At 45.1% G+C, this 24,853-nt stretch overlaps 4 protein-coding genes across 7 annotated transcripts in view; 1 reads left to right on the plus strand and 3 right to left on the minus strand.

Moving 5' to 3' along the window:
• Window positions 1-397: 397 nt before the first annotated feature.
• Window positions 398-8,220, minus strand: LOC307201857 (uncharacterized protein). Of its 3 annotated transcripts, none has more exons than XM_079951358.1 (3): window positions 7,573-8,220; window positions 5,459-5,560; window positions 398-3,267 (listed from the first exon to the last, which is right to left on the minus strand). In XM_079951358.1, the coding sequence occupies exons 1-3, from the start codon at window positions 7,595-7,597 to the stop codon at window positions 1,238-1,240; spliced, it is 2,157 nt and encodes a 718-aa protein (XP_079807484.1). In that variant the 5' UTR covers window positions 7,598-8,220; the 3' UTR covers window positions 398-1,237. The 3 variants fall into 3 exon arrangements, with proteins under 3 accessions (XP_079807484.1, XP_079807483.1, XP_079807485.1); XM_079951357.1 differs by having other exon boundaries at window positions 398-3,270; window positions 7,573-8,219; XM_079951359.1 differs by lacking the exon at window positions 7,573-8,220 and adding an exon at window positions 6,143-6,500 and having other exon boundaries at window positions 398-3,270.
• Window positions 8,221-8,350: 130 nt separating this feature from the next.
• PRR14 (proline rich 14) overlaps window positions 8,351-24,853 on the plus strand; it is a 46,767-nt gene continuing 30,264 nt past the window's right edge. For both annotated transcript variants that reach the window (XM_079951351.1, XM_079951356.1), the window contains exon 1: window positions 8,351-9,452. The gene's annotated coding sequence lies outside the window, so the exon portion shown is untranslated. The remainder of the gene's footprint in view (window positions 9,453-24,853) is intronic.
• LOC307201876 (BLOC-1-related complex subunit 6-like) lies at window positions 12,645-13,891 on the minus strand. The gene has a single exon (XM_079951397.1). It carries the CDS (start codon window positions 13,503-13,505, stop codon window positions 12,795-12,797), a length of 711 nt encoding a protein of 236 aa, XP_079807523.1. The 5' UTR covers window positions 13,506-13,891; the 3' UTR covers window positions 12,645-12,794.
• LOC307201861 (uncharacterized protein) lies at window positions 16,594-23,708 on the minus strand. Its single transcript, XM_079951365.1, has 5 exons — window positions 22,197-23,708; window positions 21,548-21,657; window positions 20,935-21,141; window positions 17,410-19,275; window positions 16,594-17,014 (listed from the first exon to the last, which is right to left on the minus strand). The coding sequence occupies exon 4, from the start codon at window positions 19,262-19,264 to the stop codon at window positions 17,618-17,620; it is 1,647 nt and encodes a 548-aa protein (XP_079807491.1). The 5' UTR covers window positions 19,265-19,275; window positions 20,935-21,141; window positions 21,548-21,657; window positions 22,197-23,708; the 3' UTR covers window positions 16,594-17,014; window positions 17,410-17,617.

A 24,853-nucleotide genomic window follows, 5' to 3' on the forward strand; every position in this document is an offset into this window, starting at 1 on the left:
AGTAAAAGGGAATTAATTCTTGGAGTACCCCCTGTGCACATTTTCTCTTGGAAGGGCTAAGCCCCATACCATATCCCAAACTGCTAATGAAACTCCCATCAGCTTCAAATGGTTTGCTATGTGGCTGTTTGAGAAACATAAATTCAAACCACACTTAGGTATGCAGAATAACTCCTTCTGTTCTCTGGATCAAGGCCAGCAAGTTATGATCAGCTCAGCTGTCTAGATTTGGCAATTTTAAGTGTAAATGCATTCTGCTTCCAAAGAATAGACAAAGATCAGAGTATCCAAAATGCATAGGTTATGTAAAATCAATTGTCTTGAAATGGATTTGAAAAAATGTTTAGCTTGATTATTAGCCCTGGCGTCAAAGTTAAAAGAATTCAGGGTACTTGAGTGGGAATTAAAAAGAGCATTTATTAGTTCATAAGAGGGAGACATGGATAATAGCAGAAATCAAAACATTACAAAAATAACTTCAGTTAGGAAGGGTAAAGGGTCTGGAGCATGCAATAAGAGTTTAAAAAGCTGTTCTAGTTAAATACTGGAGTCTTACATGTTCCCAGATTTGCCTGGGCTCCTAAATAATACCAGTGAAAATAAAACAACAAAGTTAATGGGGTTTTTTTGTTGCTCACACAGTACCTTTTTAAGCCAATGATTTCAAAGCTTCCAGACTGAGGTGAGGTGTCCTTCCTACCAAACTGATTCAAGGAGTCTAGCAAGAATTGCTTACAGCAGTAAGGAAAGGCACAGTCACCCACCTCTTCATGAAAAGGCACCTGCCTTGGGTAGCTTTATGGGTTTTTAACATTACATAGTTCACTTTGAGAAGTGTGGCACACCATGTACAGATGTAGGGTAAGATTTAAAAGCTGACTGAATATAATCACCCGATTTGGAATTAATTTGACCAGCAAATGGCACAAGACTTGGGACAACACAGGGAGCTGGATCATCATACAGCTTGACCATGAGGCAGCCATGTGGAGATATCTAGTACAGGCATGCAGGTACTGAGGGTGAGGAACATTTTTCAAGTGGAGAGCAGCCCAAGCAGAATCTCCCACACAACACAAACACGGCCATATTTGCTGCAGGTGAACAAGACCACTTTGCACCAATGGATAGTCCTGCCATTTCTGTCCACTACATATTGATGGCTTGCTGGTTGGGCTATAGAATGAGTTCCCCAAGCATCCCACTCCCATTCTTTTGTCCGCTGCACCCCAACCAATCACTTTAATACCACAATCTCCTCATTTTCATCCTGGCAACTCTGCCTTCCAATCTCCTCGCCTTCCCCCTCCAAGCTATCCTCCCCTTCTCCCAGCCAGCTTTGCCTCTCGCTACCATCCTCACTGCCGTGCCACTCCTGTCCCTCGCTGGTGTGCTTCTGCCTGAAGTTCTCACCTACGGCATTCTCCCACTCCTCCCTTAGGCTCTCCTCTCTGTCATCCTGCCAATCTGGCTCCACAATCTCATCCAGACACTTCCCCCTCAGTCTTTGATCCTCATGGTCTTGGAAATCCTCCTCCTCGCTTTCGTCATCCTGACATTCCAGCCTCATGCTCTCGTCCCCATCATCCTGCAACCCCACCGCCACCCTCTCGTCGGCCTCGTCGTCGGGGTCGTCCTGGCATTCTAGCCTCATGCTTTCAGTGCAGTCGTCCTGTGAGCCCGGCTCCACACACTCGTCCTCGTCATCCTGCCACTCTGTCCTCTCTGTTTCGTCATCCACACCATCCTTCCACTCCTGCCTCATGCTCTCTCTGCCGTCTTCCTGCAACCGCTGCACCACGCTCTCGTCTGCGTCGTCCTGCCACTCCACCCGCATCGTCTCATCCCCGTCGTCCTCCCATTCCCGCCTCATGTTCTCGTCCCCTTCGCTCTGCCACTCCTGCTCCATAATTCCTATCCCGTTGCCTTGCCACAGGCTGTCCACTCCTCCTTCCACCCCCTGGTCCCCAACACCTTCCATCCCAGCAGCATCCCAACCCTCCACCAAAGCCAACGTCTCTCCTCTCCTCACGTGGGCTCGCCGGTGCTGGGAGAGTGCCGACTTCTGTCCAAAGCCTCTCCCGCAGTATGGGCAGCGGAAGGGCTTTTCGCCAGTGTGGGTGGCTTGGTGCTGAAGGAGAGCGGAGCTGCGCACAAAGCCTTTCCCGCAATTGGCGCACGAGTAGGGCTTTTGACCAGCATGGATACGCTGATGTATGTGATAAGTGGAGCTGACGCTGAAGCTCTTCCCACACTGGCTGCAGCAGTAGGGCCGTTCGCCCGTGTGCGTGCGCTGGTGCTGCAGCAGTGCTGAGCTTACGCCGAAACCTTTCCCGCACTCATCGCATTTGAAGGGTTTCTGGCCTCGGTGCACGCGCTGGTGCTGCTGCAGGTTGGAGCTCTGGTTGAACCCTTTCCCACAGTCTGGGCAGCGAAAGGGCCGTTCGCTCATGTGGATCCTTTGGTGTCGGATAAGGTGGGAGCTCTCGGCGAAGTGCTTCCCGCATTCTGGGCAGCCAAAGGGCCGCTCGCCGGTGTGGGCACGGAGGTGGCGGACCAAGTCAGCGCGGAGACGAAACGTCTTGGTGCATTCCCCGCAGGAAAACGGCCGTTCCCCTGAGTGGAAGCGCTTGTGCTGGGTGACCTTGGAGCTCTGCGAGAAGCACTTCCCGCAGATGGAGCAGACGTAGGGCTTCTCGCCCGTGTGGATCCGCTTGTGCTGGATGAGATCGGAGCTGTGGCTGAAGCTCCGCCCACACTCGGGACAGGTGAAAGGCCGCTCGCCCGTATGAGTCCGCTGGTGGATGATAAGGTTGGAGCTCTGGGAGAAGCCCTTGCCACAGTGAGTACAGCGGTATGGCTTCTCCCCTGTGTGAGAACGCATGTGCTGGACCAAGTGGGAGTCTTGGCGGTAGCTCTTGTCACAGTGGGGGCATTTGTAGGGTTTCTCTCCCGTATGTACACGACGATGCCGGACTAGGTGGGAGCTGTTACTGAAGCTCTTCCCACAGTCAGGGCAGATGGTGGCTTTGGGCACCTTGTCATTATCGGAAAAAATGTCCGTAGATTCTTGTTCCACAGATATGACAGATTCACCATTACTGGCCACATGCTGGGTAGTTTCCATTAGATGACCTTGTGCTGTGATTCCTTTTTCCTGGAAGATTTCTTGCTGGCTCTTTGCCTTGTCATGAATCCACTTGTCTTCTTTCTGTATGCTCTGTTGTTCTGCTTCCTCTTCCTTATTTTCATTTATTATCTCAATGTCTTCTGTCAGAATAATCATACCAAAGATTTAAATAACAATGACAAACGAAACCGCCCCCGCTCCTGGGTCCCCCTGCTAGCAGCATCCACTGAAGGGAGTCAAGAGTTCCTTCCTCCAGTGGGCACTGCTAGCAGAGGAACTCAGGAGTGGTGGTGGTTTCACCAAGAATATACAGTGGTGCCTCGCAAGACGAAAATAATCCGTTCCGTGAGTCTCTTCGTCTAGCGGTTTTTTCGTCTTGTGAAGCATCCCTATTAGCGGATCAGCGCTATTAGCAGCTTAGCGGCTATTAGCGGCTTAGAAAAAGGGGGGGAAGGGAAAAAACTCGCAAGACTCGCAAGACGTTTTCGTCTTGCGAAGCAAGCCCATAGGGAAATTCGTCTTGCGAAGCGCCTCAAAAAATGGAAAACCCTTTTGTCTAGCGGGTTTTTCGTCTTGCGAGGCATTCATCTTGCAGGGCACCACTGTATTGCTGAGTGAAACCGCCATCCCACTCTGCCCTCATATGACGCAAAGGGAGAAACAAGCTGTATCGGCTCCTCCCTCTGCATCTTTAAACTGCTTGACTGAGGAATGTGCAGTTGCCCTTGCCTCAGTCAAGCAGTTAAAGGAGCCCCCAGCCCGGCACTGGCTCCTGCAAGCTATGGTGGGGTGGGGACTCTGTGAAACTGCTCAGCTGAGGGGAGCATGGTTGCCGTTCCCCACAGCGAGCAGTTAAAGGAGCCCTGGTGCTCTGCCTGCTTGCACCGGGGCTGAGTGGTACAAACAAGCTGCATTGTCCCAGCCTGCAAGCCTGGGTGAAACTGCCTCAGCTCTCGGAGGTGAGAGCTGGGGCAGTTTCACCCAGTGACTCACAGGCAGAGGCCCATGCATCTTTTTTTCCAACTTTGCAGTATGTCACCAAACCACGATGTTTGGCTGCTGATACACTGCAGTGTTGAAAAGCTGATAACGCCCAGCCCTAACACAAAGGAAATTGATACAAATCCCCTCCTGCTTTTAAACTGCCACAAAGCTTGCAAAAAAAAAAAGTCAATAATGGAGGCTATTTTGGAAATCAAAGAAACTTATTTACTCACAATTCTCTCATCACAAGGAATTGACAGAATTGTGGGTAAAATTAGAGCATTGAAAGAGAACGTAATAGATTTTCTCATTATATAGAAACATATGATTTTTTGTTAAAACCTTGATGTACAGTGGTGCCTCACAAGACGAAATTAATCCGTTCCGTGAGGCTCTTCGTATAGTGGTTTTTTCGTCTTACGAAGCAAGCCCATTGACAGTTTAGCGGATTAGCGCTATTAGCGGTTTAGCGGCTTTTAGTGGATCAGCTGATAAGCGGCTTAGGGCTTAGGAAAAGGGGGGGGGAAAGGGAAAAAACCCCGCAGGAACTCGCAAGACATTTTCGTCTTGTGAAGCAAGCCCATAGGGAAATTCGTCTTGCGAAGCGCCTCCAAAACGGAAAACCCTTTCGTCTAGCGGGTTTTCCGTCTTGCGAGGCGTTCATCTTGCGGGGCACCACTGTATTTCTGTAGTATGTGCGATGAATTAGCTCAACTTTCAAGGGTGATCACATAAAAGCTATGGGGAGTTTGCTGCATAGGGTCTTACTTTCTGCAGCTATTCAACCCTTTTTGAAGCTAATCACAGTTTACCATGTCTTGTCTGAACACCTGCCTCCTGTTAGTCTTGTGCTCCATCAGCACCAGTCCCACACTTGTGGGTGATTAGACTAAAGCGGATTGCAAAACTAATTTCATTGCCTGCATAGTTTAACAAAAATGTTAAAATAGATCTATAGAACTGACAAGTAGCAACTGAAAACTCTCCCACAAATTGAGAGAGAAGGTTGATGGCATATCTTTGAAACCTCAGCAAAATGATAAGGGGTGAAAATGACTCTTGCGTAATTTTGGTGGTGGATCAAGAAAACAGGAACAGGAAAGCAGGGTTCTAAATAGGGAGGTAAGACATCTCATTACAATAATCCAAATCAAGGCTAATTTCAAGGTTCCTTCTGGTAAACCTGGAAATCTCTATTTTTTTTCTTTCCCTTTATATGTTTAAATAAAGCTGTTAAGAGGTGATGGCTTGTCTAAAAACATCCCTATAACTTTGTGGAAGGGGGAGGGGAGATTTCCTGATTCATTAAGTCATTAAGCTGCAGAGCTTCCATTCATTCCTCACCTCTTAGTGTCTCTTCTTCACTGGAGTCCTGGAGATCCAGGATACATGTTTCTTTTTCACGTTCCATAAGGGAAGTCACAGCAGCGTTAGTACTGGGGAATTCTGATTGCGGGGAAAGAAATAGATTTGTATAGGGTGAGAGCATGCAAAGATGTCTACACCATTAAGACATGCAATGCTCACATGTGTAACCATGCCCCAGTTCCCTATTGAGGCTCATAAAGGAGCAACCCCTGTACACATATTTTAGATCATCCTATAACACAAATTCCCTAGCATCTTACAGAACAGACATTCCCCACAAGTGCATATCAGTAGAGACATCTATACCCTTCTTTCTATGGAGCCTACCAGAACAGTCGTAAGTTCCCCATATGACAGTTATTTAAAAAGAAAAAGAAAAAAGAAAACCAAAGCCGCCCAACACCTCTCACATCAGAAATATTCCTCTAAAATTTAAGGATATTTTGCACAATTAAAGGAAAGCTGCCAAAGCTGAGTTGGAAGCGGGGGGGGGGGGGTCGTTTCTCCTTAACTTTCCCCAGCCCAGTTCTTGCATTCCTGTCACCATGACAGTTTCCTGACTCCATTGCTGTTTTCACTCCCACCCCTTCCCCAGCCCCTTTCCCTTCATCATCTGCTCGTACGATCCAGCGAGATGCTGCAATTGCAGCCACATCGAACCTTGTTCTTTGGCGTTGTCTCCCTTATGGGTCCCCTGCAGGCTTTGTTTTCATTAGTGGGCATGGGGATGCTGCTAGGTGTCTAGCTATGGAGATCCGCTTGCAACAGGAAGGTCCCTTCATGATTAAGCCCCCTCAACAACGGTACTTCCTTCTGAGTCCTTTCTAGGCGTCGGAGACAGTAGAAGCTCTACGGTTTTAACTCAGTCACTTCCCGAAGTTAGAGCTGTCATACGACCCTCGTTTAAGCAAACGGCTAGAGTACATGGCAGCCCAATCGGATTATAATACATGCCCTTTATACGAGACCAAAGTTTAGGAACTGATTTCTGCTTTTGCGATTTTGAGTAAATCCCGTTGCTTCCCACATACGCTAAGCAACTGCTTGTTTTTGCATAGTCAACCCAGATTCCCCTTCTGAACTCCACTTTCCTGGCATGACAGCTGCAACGTGTGCAGAGGAGGGAAAGCAAGAGGATCAAGTCTGGAAACTAAGCCTTATGAGGAGTGCTTGAAGGGGTTAGCCTGGAAAAGAGGCGACTGGAAGGAGATAGTCATCTTCAGATATCTTAAGGACTGTCACGTGAAGGAGGAGCATGCTTGTTTTCTCCTGCACCGGAGGGTAGGACTCGAACCAATGGTTTCAAGTTGCAAGAAAGGAGATTCCGACTAAACATTCGGAAAACTTTCTGACAGTAAGAGCTGTTCAGCAGTGGAACAGACTCCCACGAGAAGTGGTGGACTTTCCTTCCTTGGAGGTTGTTAAGGAGAGGTTGGATGGTCATGGATCTGTCATAGATGCTTTAGCTGAGATTCCTGCATGGCAGGGGGTTGGACTGGATGACCCCCGGGGTCCCTTCCAACTCTAACATTCCATGATTTTATTATTCTATGACGATTCGTGTAAAAAGTGTTAAAACTGTAAGAGGGGAAACTGACCTGAACACTTAGGGTAGAAGATGGGAGTGCATGCCAAGCCCCATACTTACGTTCCCGAGTCCCGCTACTACTGTTATACATCACTACACATCCAACAAATGTCAACTCTCTGTCCATCTATTCTCCCCCAAATCTGGTACAATATCTCATTTACAGAAGCTAAGGTTTTAAAAGCTGCCAATAGCAATGCAATTCCAAGCGCAAAAACGGGTGGGGGTGGGGGTGGGGGTGGAGTGGTGTTCTGGGACCAACAAAAGGTTTATGACAATCCTTGCACTCTGTTCTGTGAGATATGACAAGTGCCCTAAACTGCTCCTGTAAAATCTGCTCTGCACATCCTGGCATGTGCCACATCCAATTCTGAGTCAGCGTGGAATTTGTTCTACATGCTGAACGCGCTGTGTCCTCTGTCAATGTCATGTGTCCCATGAAAACTGTCTCTGCACCCCACGGGAAACTGAGCCATATTCTTCCTTGCATAATGAAGATAACCTGTTACGAGCGTTGAGATGTACATAGGAAGTTGCCTTCCACCCTTGCTCCATCCAGCTCAGCATCGTCAACACTGGCTGGCAGCATCTCTCCAGGTTTTCAGACATCTCTTCCAATTCTACCTGGAGGTGCCAAGGACTGAACGTGTGACTTGAATAATAAGATAATGACAACAATAATAAAATTATTGTCGCCACCACTAAAGGCGACAAAGTTCCCTTCCATTTCCAGGAATGTTTTTACTTTACAGGCCATTGAACTATTTTTTTCCCCTCCTCCCTCCAAAAACTCATTTCCTTTGGTGTCGTGTCTTTGAGACCGTCAGCTGAGGGCCAGGGACTGTTGAGAGAGACCCCAGCACAGCTCTGCAAAAATCATAACTGGTATTTGGAAGCCTTTGGGGGATTAAGTGTGGGATTAAAATGCATTATATATCTCTCTATATATTGATATCTAATGATTTTAATCCCACATATATGTATGAACTTCTATCGGTTTTGGTAAAGCCGGAGAATACTTTGGTTGCTAGAGAACAATCCTCACCCCACCCCCGCGCGCGCACACAATGCGCCTTTCCACCTCGCCCACTTTAATGTTTGAGAAGAAAAAGTGGAGCGGGGAAGAACGAGAAACGGGGGGGGGGGTTTGGGGAGCAGCAGCATCTCGCCTCACACCCACCCCGCCCCCTCAACGGCTGCAGCGGGCGCTCCGCCCGCCCGGATTAACTCCGCCCCCTATTCAGGCAGTTTGGTTGATTTTCCCGCCTTAAAGCAAACTGTCGGTGCGGGTGTCGCGCGCTGCCTGCTCGAGGCGGTTGACCGAACTGTTTTAAACGACCAGTTATTATTACCTCATTCTTAACGGAGGGTAGTTTCTCTCGCTTCTTGTGAGCGTCTCGCTTCTTGACACTTGATCTGGGTTGACGGTTGAACGTATATGTTCCACGTTTAACGGGCTCGCGTCCCCAGTTGTACTCCGAAGTAGCTAATCCGGAGCAACTGTCACCCTCCCGCCTCCCGTGCTTCATTTTTAAACACAGAAATGGCTCAGAAATCCCAGTTCTGCGTGAATAGGTTGTTCTGGTGAATCATCGTCATCGTCCATGGAAAAAAGTCACAGCAATAAACCTGTCAAGTCTTTTAAGGTGGTCACAAAACTCGTATTTGCTGGAACATAGATATTTTCCTCTGGAATGTGGAAGAAATGCGCTGGGCTCAGATTCACTCTCGTTAAAGGTACTGTATGTTTCGCTGCTGCCTGAGCCCTTCTCAAAACAGATTTTGGGGCTCAACCCCTTCTCAAATAAAGCCCTGCCTGGTTCAATGCAAAAAAAAAAAAAAAAAAGGGTGCTAGTGGAAATCCACTCACTGTGTTAACACCCTGAATGTAGTTATATCTTAACCTCTGTTTAGCTGGAAGTGAATCTCACTTTTTACAATTATGTGGCTTATTCCATGTAGCCTACACATCTTAAAAGGATTTTGTGGGTGTAGTCTGCATACCATCTCCCAAAGTATCTTAGGATGTGCGACCAAGATCTGATGCGCTTTGCATGTTTAACTATCTCCTTTATTAAGATTCAGTACTGAAGATGAGAACATGCTCGCAGCACTCTTCATACCAAAATATCCACAATGGAGTAGAAATAATTTAATTTGCTACTCATCAATGTATACCATGCAAGGCATACCAATAACAAGTCAGTGATTCAAAAACCCAACCAGATCCCTCCCAAGGAAAATCATCTTCACCATCTTCCACACCATCTGAACCAAATGAGGCTGTGCAAGTGCTGGACCAATGTCTGGAGACAGTAATGGGCTGGTGGACGAGGCCCAATCAACTGAAGCTGAATCCTGATGAGGCGGACAGAGGTGTTGGTGAGTGGTTCTCATGTTCGGATATTGGGGAGACTGTATGTTCTAGATGGTGTTGCACTTCAGTCTCCAGCTGAAGGAGCAGATCCATAGCTTGTTTGGGAGTCCTCCTGAATCCAATAGTGTCACTGGAGGCCCAAGTGACTTCAGTGGTCAGCAAGGCTTGTTTCCAGCTACTGTACTGTGATAGCCTTGCCGCAGCACTCCAAATTCTAGTACAGTACACTTGCAAACAGATTACTGTAATCCACATGGGACTGTGCTTTTGAGTCAGTTTAGAAGTTGCAGCTGGTGCAGAACACAGCCAACAGATTTGTGATCAGTGTATCCGGCTGGAATCATATAAAACTGATTTTACACAGAATGCACTACCAACATGCTTACTAGGTCAGATTCAAGGTTTGAATGCAAACATATAAAGCCCTGAGTGACTTAGGTCCCAAAAAGGTGTAAGAGCACCTCTTCCTATATCCACTGGTCTGGGCTTTGAGATCTGCTGGGGAGATGCTGCTTGCGGTCTCTCCCATTGACAGGTAAGCCAACCGTCATCTGGTGACAGGGCCTTCCCAGTGGTGGCACCCTGCAAAATGCCCTCCCTGAGGGTAGGGACAATGAGCTTGTGGCCCTCCAGATGTCATTAGACTCTAACTCCCATCAGCCCCAGCTGGCTTGGTAGATAGTTGGGGATGGCATGAGTGGAGTCCAGCAACATCTGGAGAGTCACAGATTCTTATCCCTGCCTTAGAGATTGTGTCGTCACTTTCATTCCTAAATTTCCAATGCCATCTTGAGACACAGAGATCTGTTTTCACTCAGGCCTTTGGGAAATAATGGTGGGTTTTAGGTCAGAGGCAAGGATGCTGCTTTCTGCTATAGTGGTGTGATGGTTTGAATATTATTTTAAAGTAGGAATTAATGTTTAAAAATAGTTTTATTGAATGTAGTTTGGGAATTGCTGATATCTTAACTGATGAAGGATAATTTACAAATTAGTCAAATAAACAAATAAAACACTGTGTTGCCCAGAGAAGAAGCCCTTCCTGATTATAGTGCAGGGTTGTAGAAGGTAAGCAGCCAGATGATAGAGATGAGAGTTGGTGCTGCCTTGTCATATCCAGCAATGGACAGCACCAGTTTTTTGTATTCTGCTAGACTCTCACTTGGTGAAACATCTCTTCTTTCTCTGTATCATTAGAATACTGATTTTTTGATAGTATACTTTATGAGGGTTCAGAAATTGGGTTTAATTAAAAGTGTTTACAAAGACAAAACTAGATCACCAAATAAATTATTCAGCTCACTGGTAGCTAGGCAACAATATTTGTTCCTGAGCAAACTTGCATCGCCTAATCACTATCTAAACCAGATCTTTACCAAGTACAGTGGTACTTCAGGTTAAGAACTTAATTTGTTCTGGAGGTCCATTCTTAACCTGAAACTGTTCTTAACCTGAGGTACCACTTTAGCTAATGGGCCCCCCCGCTGCTGCTGTGCCACCGCCGCCCGATTTCTGTTATCATCCTGAAGCAAAGTTCTTAACACAAGGTACTATTTCTGGGTTAGTGGAGTCTGTAACCTGAAGCGTCTGTAGCCGGAAGCATCTGTAACCTGAGGTACCACTGTATGTATGTTTAAAATCAGTCTCAGTGGGGACAGTTTTGTCCATGTGCAAATATAGCTTGTCAGCAAGGAAAACTATGTAGTTGCTAAGTTATGGATGTGTGACAGGGGGCCTCCCAAAGATTTTGAGGTGAGATACAACGTCTTCCTTGACACTGCCCAGACTGAAATAGCCCACAAGGCAGAATTAACTAAACCACTCTATCACTGTTGGTGGGCAGGATGTCCTGTTTTGACTGATGGCGTTGATGCTAATGATCACTTATTTATTTATTTTTTGTCTTTGGAGTCTCTTGTTCAAAAATTTTGAAACAACTCAGAAGTCTTATGTGGCACTGTGTTTCCATCTTCTGCTAGTATAACTGCTTATCTATGGTTTGTCAAGTGCAGATGCCACCTTTTAATTTCATCCAGTCCCTGGGCGGCTCTTTACTGCTACCCACCACCATCTCCCCGATGGGTCAGCAAGGAAAGTAGTCACTTGGGCACTGTTAACAGCCGGTGCTCCAAGCATAATCTAACAGCAGTGCACAACACCCTCTCTCCTTTATAAAGAGAAAGGTGGCATGAAGAACGGCTAGTTATGCTGCTAGTATCTTGCAAAGGTAGTTTAAAAGCCTTGTCCCACCTACCTTTCTTGTTCCACTGGAAGAATCCCTGCAAGAAGAAAGCATTTATAGTATTTTCAGTTATAGTATTATTCATGTTAGTAAGTAGATCCCAACCTACGTAGCCAGGAGTTTCAGGAGATGGCAACACCCAAACACTAACTTTTTGAGTGTTTCAATATACTTATTCATTTATTATATTCATTGCACAATTAATGATTGTGTATGTCCCCTGAATTTTTTCCCCTGTGGGTCATTGGCCCTGGATAGAAAAAAGATTTCCCACCCCTGGCTTATTAAATGCTAGAACCTGCATTTGAGACAACATGGAACATTATTTCAGGTTTGTTGATCATTATCTGGGAAGCTTACATAGATGAACATTTAAGAATATAATAAGAAACAATGGTAACAAATATGGGGTTCACAGCTTCCTTAAAATCACAACCATGCCCTCAATCCAAGATGCATTAGCAAGTCAACACCCTCTACTATTGCCCTGTATAGATGAGACACAAATACTATAAAACACATTTTGTGGAAATTCAGGTCCAACAACTTGAGCTTTTTGAAACAGAAGTTTTTGAAACCCAACATCAATGAAGTCAACTTGAATGACACATGAACATAATTTCCTGTTTTTTAGCTGCAAAAAAGCTGTGTACCCACTAGTAGCTGGCCCACACATAGTTCAGTCTGTTTTTCCAGTGTGTGGGTCGTCACTCCTCTGGGACTGATGAGAGAATCAGGGTTGCAGGTCCCATTAAATACCTTAGGCTGAAAAGAAAGCAGCACTAGGAGAGGTGTTAGGGTCTTATATGGGCTTGAATCAGCACAGGTGGATGTTGGAATCTCGGTGGGTGAGGAAAGAGGGGCTCAATGATTGTTTAAAGAAGCATAGGCAGGCCCTAATGAGGTTTCTAGAGTTTAATCTAGTAACATTATCTAGGGACAATATTTTATAAAGTTTGAGAAACACTGCCATACTTCATTTATTATAGTGCAAGAACACATCCACATAGTTTTCCCTTTTTGAGTATGAATCACAGTAGATCAGGTATCAGCCCGCTCCATGCCCCACCAGTGAACAAGTTAATTAGTTTTTTTGAAAGAGGCACTACTTGCAAAGTGCCTCAAAGATTTCCAGAGTCCTCTTAATCTCCCGGATTTGTTTAGCGAGGGTATGGACAGGTTGCATGGAGCGGTCCAACTCCTCGCACCTTGCCATCAGAGTGTACATCCCTTTGATGCTCATGTCCACAGATTCACCCAAGCTGTCTACAGCATCCCGGTAAGTCTGGATGTACCCAACGCTGAGGGCTGTCATGTTCTGGATAGCGCTGTTCAAGGCTCTTAGCATCTGGTCCACCTTCTGTGCCACATCCCTAGTGAGCCTTTCCAGATCCCTAATCACCTGTGGGTCAATGGGAGGTATATCTGCAGTTTTGCCCCTAACAGACAACTGCGACGACACTGATGATGAGGAGGTGGGTTCTGTGTCATCCAGACTGCCCCGGGAGCTCATCTTGATCTTCATCTGCAGGTTGTTGGCCACAAAGTGTGTCAGGTCCCCGTCATGGCTCACTGTCCCTTCTAGCTCCAAAGCGCTGGATATGGTAGCCCTCCTACCTTCCTGAGCCTTGGATGCTCCATACACTTGGCTTATCCCATCCAGGCTATGACTGTCCAACAAACGGCCTCCAGCCATCCTTTCGCGGGCTGCCACCCTCAGCCTCCTGGATTCTTCCCCAGCCACAGACGACGACGAGGAGGAGGAGGACGTTGGGGTCTGTATATGCACCTGAGCCATTATATGCTGTCCCTCCATTATGCAATACAGCAAGAAGATCTAGGATGCGACAAGTATAAATCAAGATGCAGACGCTGAAGGAGAAGCTTCGGAGGAGACAAAAAAGACACCAGAGACAACGCGCAAGAGGGATTCAAGTTGCCCATTTCCTGCATCTGACCACCAGGTGACCGGTCGGCGCCTCTAATGGGCGGAGAATCCTCAAGGAAGAGGCGGAAGATGAGAGTAGGTTCGCTAGGGAGAACAAATGGGAGATTCTCATTGGTGCGTCTCACGTTCTTTAAGAGGAATAGCCAGTCAACGTGAAGCAAGAGGCGTATATCGGGCGCTCTATGCTCGGTCAAGCTCTTCTGCCGGAAGAAGTCTGACGCAAGATAGCGTTCTCGATTTGCCAGGGGAAAGGAAGGTTGGTATCAAGATTCACCAGTCAAAAAATTGGGAAGTGTTAAAGGCTCTTGCAGGGCGGTAAATGTCATCCTACTCTGTTGTAGCGGCTTGTCAGACCGAAATGCCAGTATTTTCAAAACCGAAGCTTAGAGATAACAAAACCTGCATTTCCAAAGGCAATATGTATTTTTAATTTACTGACGTAGGCTGCAATCCTAATCTCAAATTATCTGGGAGTAAACCCCATTGAATTCAATACAATTTACTTCAGAGTTGACGTGGTTAGGCTTGTGTTCTTACTCCTGGCGGGAATTTTATGGGTTTGTTTGTTTTTTACAAAATTGGACCCCACCGACAAATTTTGAAGTGTCTGTACACCAGTTCTTCTTTGTGTTGAAGGACAGCAGGTATGAAAACAAACTTCCCCTGAACTATATGTGGAGCTGTCATTTTCAGGACGAATAAATACTCTAAAACAGTAACTTGGAACCTCAGGACCATTATCCAAATAAGTACACCACCTCCTTTCTGATCTGCAAATTGTCCCCACATTTGTCCCATTGTGTTCTTAATAGGACCAAAGGAACAAGAGCCATCCACTCCTATTCCAGGTAGAACGGCAGAGAAGACCAGCCTGACCTAAGCTTGACTAAAGGACTTGCTTTTAGCTCACCACTTTGTTTTGTCTTTGAAAAACTGCTTTCCCTCCTTTCCCTCCTGCTCCCTTCTTTGTGTGTCCTTTGTCTTTTTCGATTGCAAGCCTGATGGCAGGACACCTCTCTTACTCTTAACTGATGCAAGTCACTATGTGAGACAATGGGTTTTATCCAACTAAGTTCTATTCAGAGTAGACCCATCGAAATGAATGAACCTAATCATCATGTCCCTTAGTGCAATGGGTCTATTAACGGACTAGCTTTGACTGCAACTCATTAATTATCTGAAAAATTGGATAGAAACACTAAATACATAATCGGTCAGATGTAAGTAGGCAGGGGGATGCCTTTTCATGAGATTTCCCCCAAGGAAGGTGAAAGTAACTTGGGAAACTGGAAGATGTTATTTTCCTTCAAAACAGGACCATTTAATAGCATATCATATTGCTACATTTCCTAGGCAGGTGCTGATGAGGACTGTAGATAAGAGGTGTGTGTGTGTGTAAGAAGACAATGCTTAAAGAATAGTTCCTAGCCTTGAGAATTGAATCTGTTAATTCTGATTCACAGTTCCCTTTTTCCCATCCACTTTCCTTTGCATTGTATCTACTAGATACTTTGGAAAGTTGTTCATTTGTTGTTAAAGTGAAGTAACTGCTTATGTAAACATCACTAAATTGTGGTCTTGAGCTATTGCACTGTTATGCAAATACAGTTCTAGCTTTCAAATGTTAAAAAAAAAGGAAAAGTAACTCACTGTTCATAATTTTCTTTGCAAATGTTAGTGTTGTCCTCACAACAACCCTGTAGGGTAGGCAATCAGTGATCCCCTCTTGCAGACTGAGGAATTGAAATGGAAAGATTGTAAAAACTGTGCCTCTAGTGAGTCTACAATTGAGTGAAGCGTTGAACCAAGGTTATCTAGGTTCATTGTTCGTTATCCCTATTCCCCCCCTCCCCATGAAATTGGCTCTTGCTATTGGAAACACTCTTCCATAAATGCATTTTTTAAAGGACTAAGTTAAGTTCTCTTGAGTTTTTTATTTGGTTTTTAAAAATTAATTCAAGCATAAGTGATACCTTTCTGTCAGAGAAGCCAGTGAAGTTGTAAATGAAATCATGGCCTGAGGGTGGTTTTAATAAAATAATGCTACATATATTTTCTTTTAAAGAGCTGCCTCCTGTGTGACAAGGACAGACCAGTTCAGCAGAAGATAATATATGTTGCTTAAATTCAGAGCCGCAACTCCTTCTAGCCTCCAGAAAACTCTGTAAGATACCCACCTCACTTTCATCATCCATTAGAAATGTGTGGAGGAGGAGCCATAACCTGAGCCTAAGAAAGAGCAAAATGAGTGGTAAAGAATTCCTGTTTCGTAAAAAGAGTGCAAACAATGTTTCACGGGTTTTAACACCACTATGAAGAAATGTTTCCTGTATCTTTTCCCTGTGGCAACAAAAAACAAAGCAAAAGCCAACTTTCTGCTGTGGGACTACAACTGATAGCTTATGTCAGGCATGTCCAACTGCGATCTACTCACAGTATAAAAAAACCTGGCAGTGATCTACCCATTGTCATTGGAGGGAGGAGGCGCGTGTGTGAGGTGGGTAGATTGCCCAGAGTTGTTGAGCTTTTTCTGTGGAGGATTGCCCAGAGTTGTTGAGCTTTTCTGCCGTAGGATTGCCCAGAGTTCTTCAGCATTTATTTGTTAACTTTCGGTAAACTTTATTTAATCCTATAATCGATAAGAGTCCTGTCAGAAAGCAGACAATGTGAACACTGCCCAAGCCATTTCCAAGGTGACATGGCACTATTCCTCTATGAACTAGCACAATGCATGGAGGGGGTGTTTATAACCTGGCCCAACGGTAGGGATAGAGAACCTGTGGCCTTCCAGATGTTGTTGGATCAACTCTCATCAGCCCCAGGCAGCATAGCCAATGATCTGGGAGAGTAGTCCAACAACATTAGAGACACCGCAGGTTCCTAATCCTGCCCTAGGGCAAAGATTGAGGCATAGTGTATTAATATTGCTACTGGAAAATATTGACTGCAGCACCACTGTTGTCATCATGCCTTTAATACATTGTGAATGCAGAGAGACATTTTAGCACAATCGCATCCTGGGAATACTCATTCCCCTCCATGCCATCTACCCCTCATATTAATTGGTTACATGGCCACTACAAGTGCTGCCTGCAATTCTAGTTTTATACCTTCCAAATTGCATGTGCAACTTTGGAGCACCCAAACACTTTTTTTCTTTTTAAAGTGGGTTTTCAAGACCACAAACTCCCCAAGCTGACCCACAGAATATGATCAGCCAATAATTTCTTTGAGTTAAGGCTCTGCTCTGGAACCTCTTCTGAATCTGCTCCCTGCCAAGGGGACACTGCATGAACCCAGGTAATGAAGAATGCTGTTCAGGATATACTGAATTCATTTTCCTCACCACTGAGTATTCATAACCAAGCTATACAATTCTGGTATTAGACTGCAGGATTTGAGGGTTGATAAACATGGTTCAAAAGGGAAGCAGGTGGCGCTGTGGGTTAAAGCCTCAGTGCCTAGGACTTGCCGATTGAAAGGTCGGCGGTTCGAATCCCTGCGGCGGGGTGCGCTCCTGCTGCTCGGTCCCAGCGCCTGCCAACCTAGCAGTTCGAAAGCACCTCCGGGTGCAAGTAGATAAATAGGGACCGCTTACCAGCGGGAAGGTAAACGGCGTTTCCGTGTGCGGCTCTGGCTTGCCAGAGCAGCGATGTCACGCTGGCCACGTGACCCGGAAGTGTCTCCGGACAGCGCTGGCCCCTGGCCTCTTAAGTGAGATGGGCGCACAACCCCAGAGTCTGTCAAGACTGGCCCGTACGGGCAGGGGTACCTTTACCTTTACCTTTTAAACATGGTTCAAGGCAGGTTTCAGTTCCAATAGCACTCTTTTCAGAGGTCTATCCTTACAGTGCTCCCAGTTTAGATTTATCTTTCTCCCTCCAAGACAGAACCCCTTGTCACATGTGGGAGTTTCTGGGACAGCCCTGGCACATTTGTTTGAAAAAACCACAAAGCCTGACATCGTGCCCACAATTCTTTCAGTCATCTGGTTCCTCTTTGATGTGCAGAGAAACTGTTGATAGTTCTCTCCTTTCTACCTGGGCCTCATCTGACTCTTCCTTTTTCACCCATGAGAGTGACCCCGTTTCTGCAAATGGTATGTCATTCTCCCACTGAAGCTCTGACTCTTCTTTTACCTCAGCATCCCATGTCCCTGGAGGGAGCACCACTACCTCATCAGCTTCTTCCTCCATGTCATTCTCTGTATTGTTCTCCTCTTCTTGGGGTTGGACAAAAGGCTCTTTGTAAACCCTGATGTCCATTGGCTCACTGCATGTGCCAGAAAGCAAGGCTTCCTTGGTGTGAGTCCTCAGGTGCTTGGCAAGAGCAGCCCGTTGGCTGTAGTTTTTGTTGCACTGGAGACAGGCATAAGGCTTCTCATGAGTGTGAATCCTCTGGTGCTGGACCAGCGTGGAGCTCTGCTTGAATCCTTTGCCACATTCATCGCAGCGAAAGGGGCGTTCCCCTGTATGGGTGAGGTGGTGTCGCTTGAGAGCTGACATACCACTAAAACTTTTCCCACACTCTTGGCAGCTGTACGGGGACTCACCAGTGTGAGTCCGGAGATGCTGAGTCAGCGCTGAACTCTGACTAAAGCCTTTCCCACACTCCTGGCATTTGTATGGCCTCTCGCCTGTGTGAAGTCTCCGATGAGTTGTGAGCACCGATTTCTGGCTAAAACTGCGCCCACAATCTGGACATGGGTAGGGTGTCTCTCCAGTGTGTATCCGCCGGTGCTGTGTCAAGGCAGAGCTGGCAATGAAGCTTTTTGGACAATCGGGGCACTGGTAGGGCTTTTCTCCTGTGTGTGACCTCTGATGCTGGAGAAGGGAATAGCGCTTGGTGAAAGATTTACCACAGGCTACACACATGTTGGGTGGGCCCTCTTCAGAGTGAGTGCGGACATGTTCGTTGTAGAGAGCCCGTCGCATGAACCGCTCGCCACACTCCTCACAGGCAAAAGGACGCTCACCAGTGTGAATGCGACGGTGTTCAGCTAACGTGGTGCTCCGGCAGAAGTTCTTGCCGCAATCGTCGCAGCGGTGAAGGTTCCCACTACCTAAACGTCCTACAGAGGCAGTTCCATTTTTTCCACCACTACCATCAACCTGGTGTGAAAGAAGATGCTCTACAAGCAAGGAGATCTCTCCAAAACGCTTCCAGCACTCAGTACATTTGTATGGCTTCTCACCTGTATGGGTGTTCAGGTGCCAGACCAGGTGAGCTTTGGTGCTGTAGGTGGTCCCGCAGTATTCACATCGGAATGGTCTTATGCCATCATGAACTCGTTGGTGGCGGGTCAAGTTGCTCTTCAGCCGGAAGTTCTTGCCACACTCCTGACATCTGTAAGGCTTCTCTCCTGTGTGGATACTCTGGTGACTGGCCAATGCGGACTGGACAGAGAAGCAACGGCCACAATCTGAGCACTCGTATGGCTTCTCTCCTGTGTGGGTCCGCTGGTGGGCAAACAGTTCACAGGTCTTGACAAAGCTCTTTCCACAAACACCACAGATTACCCTGCCTACTCGCCGATGCTTTGCTACTGGGGTTGCTAAACTTCTCTGAGATTTTATTCCTGATACTACATCTTCCCTTTTGCTTGCAGGTTTTTCAGCTGTATCCATCTTTCTGTTTCCTAGTGGAAAGAAGAAATTCACATTGATTCATCTACCATCCCCAACGACCATCAATCCTCACATTCTGCTTCAACAAGTCTTTTAACCACCATAGTTCCATCTATTCTGCATCATTTGCTGCCAGTTAGTCTTTAGATATATTTTTTACCAAGTCCTCATTTTCTTCCTTCCTCTCTGTTCTTTCTGCATTGGCCTTGGGTCCTGAATGTGGGCACTACTGCAGCTTAGGCCAGTGCATATGTAAAGAGCCTTTCTCAACCACAGTGAATTTATTTTCTCACCTCATTGTGGTTTCCAACCTAGAAAGTGTATGATGAGCTAGATAAGCCTCTCCATCATGACAGCTATTATGAAAGTTGCTGCAGGCCAGTAAGACAAGACTCCTGAACTGGCCCACTTCTGAATAAATATGGCCCTTCCACAGGGTCTCATTCTCAGCACAATATGCTTGAGTTGTATTTATGGACTAACTCAGCCACAGGCAAACTCCGGCCCTCCAGATGTTTGGGACTACAATTCCCATCATCCCTAGCTAACAGGACCAGTGGTCAGGGATGATGGGAACTGTAGTCCCAAACATCTGGAGGGCTAGAGTTTGCCTATGCCTGGACTAACTCATCATTCCCACGTCTTTTTATCCTGCTACCACCTCTTGCCCAGATTATTCCATCTTCCTAGCCACTCATCCTTGATACTCTATCTTCACTGCTGGCAGCTGTGCTTAGGATGTGGTTTGGGAGATAAAAGTACAGAAGACCCTCAAGAGTGCTGGAAGCAGCACAGGTTTCTAGTTTCCTGTTCCTGACTCTAGTGTTAAAACTAGCATCTTGAACCTGGGGATGCTCCTTTTAATAGTAGTTACTGTGCAGTGTCTTAACTGTTGAGATGGTGATTATTAATAATAATTAATACAGTGCTTCTTTAACTTTTTCTCAGGGCCACACTTTTAAAACAAAAATTTGCTCATGCCAATTTTTTTTTATTGCTTAGAATTACATTGGAAAACAAAAGGAAACAACTCCTGTTAGTGCTTGATTTATAGCATAGAACACGACGACTTTATAATATGATCATGGGGCATCCAAAACGTTTTTTAAAATGCAGCTACATAAGAACATGAATCATTCTCAAAATACAATTATAAATGAGCCTCTTACTTACATATGTACCTTAAATTTGTATACAAACTCAGTGAGAAGCATGAGCTCACTTTTGCCAGGTAATTTCATTTCTCTTAGGTCTAGTCTGAGATAAATGAACTCTCGTCTCATCAACACAAAGAAGCCTTTCCCTTTTCTGAACTTTCATATTTGCCAGAGTTGAAAATCCCTGTTGTATGCCATGGAGAAGTTCAGAAGAATAGCCATGCTCTTGAAGAGAGGCATGGATAATGTTTCTGGTTGTACATCCCCCTCAAAATATTTTGATACTAATACTATACTATACTATACTATACTATACTATACTATACTATACTATACTAAACTGAAATGTTTAAATATTTCTTTGATTGTCCTTGAATCTTCTTGCCACACTTCCATCCTCTCCTACCACACCAGTGTGGAGTGCTACATCCTCTGAGAACCAACAAATTAATAATATATTTTTTAAAGGGAGACAGTCAAGACCTGAGCCTACTGTATTGACAGTGATCTTACCATATCAGTTACCTGCTTCTGATGTTTTAATCACTGTGTGCTACCCCTCCCACCAGACCTCACTTTCTCCATTTTACCAAGTGATCTTGGAGCTGTTCTGTAGTTCCTTGAAGCTAGAAGGCTATTCCTTGCCTCAGAGCCTGTTTTGTTATGTTCCTTCCCTCAATCCATCTCAGGAGTTACAAGAGGTTTGCGGATAGAAATGCCCTGTTCAAAGGAAAGAAAAATTAAGAGTAAGAGTTTATTGGGACTAAAATGACTTATTCTTAACAACTATTTCCTCATGGATAAACTAAAAGCAGTTCTCAGGGTATTTTTAGGTTCCACGTCATTAGCTCGTAATTACTGTAACATTTTCAAGCTTGCTTCCAGAATTGTGAAAGCTAGAAATTACTTTATCCTCCTTCGTTTGCAAAAAAATTAATAAATGAAGACCAGCTGAAAACATCATCTTCCCAACAAAACCCTGCAAAAGCGTTATGTTGGCTACTATTCCCCCCCCCCCCATTACTATAGGCCATACCGCCCAATCAGAAGGCAGTCCTACTTAGGCTAAAGAATACAGGCATCAGATACCTAGAGGATGTACTTAACAGAAGAAAAGAACCCTTACCTGGAGAAAAGGAGTCTATTAATTTTCTTCTCGGTGTCTCTGTAACTACATTCCTAAACTGTAACATGGTGTGCTTTTCCTTGGCTGAAAGGGACAGGTCCTAGCAAACTCTAAAACAACAAATAAAGACCTTGTGCCTGGGAGACATGTCTAACGTGAAAGATTCTCATGACCCTCCCCGGTCTTCTGCCACAACCCGAGAAAACAACTCTACTACTAGTCCAGTATTTCCCATTTAGCTCATGCTACTAGCCTACAGCCTCAGAAAGAGCTTTCATCCTTTTTCATATCCTACACTTCCAGCAACTAAGATGGACAGCTTACCTGGGTCAGGCTATGGCAAAGGCAAGTTATACCAGCAGCCTTCTTCCTTCACTACATACAGCAAAGCAATATCCCTTTGTGAGGCCACATTTCTTCCAGGAGAAGCGGCAATCACCACCATCATCTAGGAAACTACCCAACCTGCAGCTATTCCAGCTTGCAAACTTCTAACGTTTTATTTCTAGCAGACAAAATCTCATATCCAATAATCCCAACCTCCCAATATCCCAGCTTTGCTGATGCCCCAAAACTCACAGACTTGAAAAGTAAAAATGTTACAAATAATAAATAGAATAACCCCAGCTCTGGACTGCCCATCACTCACCAGGCTATGCATGTTGACAGCTCTTGCACTTTGTGATCCCATAGCTAAGCTTTGTTGTCGGCTTGGGGCAAACAGGGAGGGGGGATGCTGCACAGGAAGGTACACTTAGCACCACCTTCCCCCTTACTGCTACTTCCATGTCTCGTCTAGCATATAAAAATCTCGCTGGTATTAACCCCTAAGATTGCCCAAATTTCTATCTTTACAATGTATGTACAATACATTGATCAGCTAATAAAATATATTATACTAAATACATTATGTATTTTGTTTTTATGTGAGAATTCAGCGATTTTTCTTTCATATTTTTGATTTAAGCAATGAAATACCTAATCCTGATTCTGCTAAATTTGCTTCTAAATTTTCAGTATCTCACTCTCCATTCCAAGCGTAGGAAAATATACCAAAATGGGGAAGTTTCTCCTGGCATTTCTCTTTTTCAGCCTTCTTCTAAGGTGGTGGAAAAAAATGTTGACTTCTTAAATTTGGTCCATCAGGCTGTTATTGAAGCCAAAGGATGAAGGGTCAGTTTTTAAACGTTAGTATCCTTAACATACAGTTTATAACCCTGCAATAATTATCAGTGCAATCCAATATTTGTGGACACAGAAATAAACCTCTGATAATTGAATATGGGATTTTAGCCCCAAGCCTTTACATTTTAATTTTTTTATTTAGATTTTTATCCTTTCCTTCCTCTAAGCAGCTCTTTCCCTCCATTTAACCTCACAAAAACCTTGTGAGGTAGGTTATGCCATGAGACAGTGACACCAAGAATCACCCAGTGAACTTTTATGATCAATAACAGTTTGAACTTGGTAGAGGTTGGACCCTGAATATAGATTCTGTGATGCTTTTGTGTTTTTGTTCAAACTAAACTGCAGTTTTGTGGTGGTGTTTTTAATTCATTGCACTGCATGCTTTAACACACAATGTTTCCCAGCAGCCACCGAAAGCAGAAAGGCCTCCTCCCAAGAATTGCCTAGATTTTCCATTCTAAAGGGTTAAATTCACAGAAATAGGCTGGGCACCTTTGTTGGCGTAATAAAGCTAGAAGCGAGTAAAGGCACAATTAGGATGAGAGAGCTTATTTGTACGTGGCATTGCACTTGAAGAGTTGGAAAAGGCTGTTCAAAACACAGTTGCCAGGGTACCCCGTGTGTTGCAGGGTTTATATTTAATTTGTGTTAAAAAAAAAATCACTGATTCATGGTCTATCTCTGAGTCTAGTCAAAAGCATTGGTACTTACCTTTAAAGCCCTACATGGCTCAGTAGACAGATACCTGTTAGACTATCTTCACCTGGATCAGTCCACAAATAGACTGAGGCTGTCCTCTGAGCTTCTCTACTGGGTTTACCCTGGGTCCAACATAAAATATATCATGGCCAGGGAGAGTGCCTGTTTGGTGGTGGCACAGGCATTGAAACCCCTTCATCTGGAAAGCTCACTTAGCACCTATGTTGTTTATCAGTTCAGCACCAGGCAAATAAATACCTTTTTCTTGTCCCAGGTTTATTTATTTTTTTAAAAAACCCAAACAAACAACAATCCAAGTATTTTAAGCCATGGTGAAATTTCTTACCCACTCTTCCCCTCTTGATTATTTTTTATGCGTCATCAATCACTGGTTTTTCAGATCTGGCTGAAATATTTTTCCCCAAGCCATCCCAAGAACATTATTTACTGAAGACTACAGGTTAGAAATGTAACCAGCCCCCCCCCAACATATAAATAAATAAGTTGTGTTCCTAAGTCACTCCATCACAATGCCTTTGTCTGCCATGTGTGTCAGCAATAATCTTAGGGGGGAAATAAAAGAAGTATGTTTTTCCACTCTTCATATTACAGAACTGAAAGACTCTTAGGGTGCTGACATTTCCTTTAAAGCATGAAAACCAATCCATTTCTAGCCCTCATGGCAGCAAAGAGAAATTTGGAAGACATGGGATCAGTGCCTGGTGGGATCAGAAACTAGATTTGGGCTTGATCAGAACTTTCACTGGTCATAGGCTAGCACTTCAGTACTAATAGATGCTTACATGTAGCTTGTGGGTTTGGGGGAAGCAGAATAAATAATTTTACAAAGCTCTATGTGATTTGGAAAAGGCTGTAAGTTCAGTGGTTGAGCACATGCTTGGCATGCAGAAGATCCCAGATTCAATCCAACATCTTCAGGTAGGGCTGGCACACCTCAATCTGAAACTATGGAAAACCGCTACCAATATCATCAATACTGAGCAAGCTGTGAGACAATTTCCTACGTTGCTTAGGCTCTAGCCCTACACTCACTTGGGAGAAAACACCATTGAACTGAATGGGGCTTGCTTCTAAGATTGATAAAAGATTACACTTCCATTTACAGTGGTGCCTCGCAAGACAAAAATAATCCGTTCCGCGAGTCTCTTCGTCTAGCGGTTTTTTCGTCTTGCAAAGCATCCCTATTAGCGGATTAGCGCTATTAGCGGCTTAGCGGCTATTAGCAGCTTAGCGGCTTAGAAAAAGGGGGGAGGGAAAGGGGAAAAACTCGCAAGACGTTTTCGTCTTGCGAAGCAAGCCCATAGGGAAATTCGTCTTGCGAAGCGCCTCGGAAAACCCTTTCGTCTAGCGGGTTTTTCGTCTTGCGAGGCATTCGTCTTGTGGAGCACCACTGTAACA

Source organism: Podarcis cretensis (genome assembly GCF_951804945.1).
Source record: "Podarcis cretensis genome assembly, chromosome: 13".
NCBI classification, from domain to species: domain Eukaryota; kingdom Metazoa; phylum Chordata; class Lepidosauria; order Squamata; family Lacertidae; genus Podarcis; species Podarcis cretensis.

What these genes read in the sequence shown, in the direction of transcription:
- LOC307201876 (XM_079951397.1), bottom strand. Translation starts at nt 13,505, where the DNA reads ATGGAGGGACAGCATATAATGGCTCAGGTGCATATACAGACCCCAACG.
- LOC307201861 (XM_079951365.1), bottom strand. Translation starts at nt 19,264, where the DNA reads ATGGATACAGCTGAAAAACCTGCAAGCAAAAGGGAAGATGTAGTATCA.
- LOC307201857 (XM_079951357.1), bottom strand. Translation starts at nt 7,597, where the DNA reads ATGTACATCTCAACGCTCGTAACAG. An exon ending in CATCTCAACGCTCGTAACAG is followed by an intron (nt 5,561 to 7,572) that starts GTTATCTTCATT and finishes CCCCGCAATCAG; the next exon opens with AATTCCCCAGTACTAACGCT. An exon ending in TGAAGAAGAGACACTAAGAG is followed by an intron (nt 3,271 to 5,458) that starts GTGAGGAATGAA and finishes TTATTCTGACAG; the next exon opens with AAGACATTGAGATAATAAAT.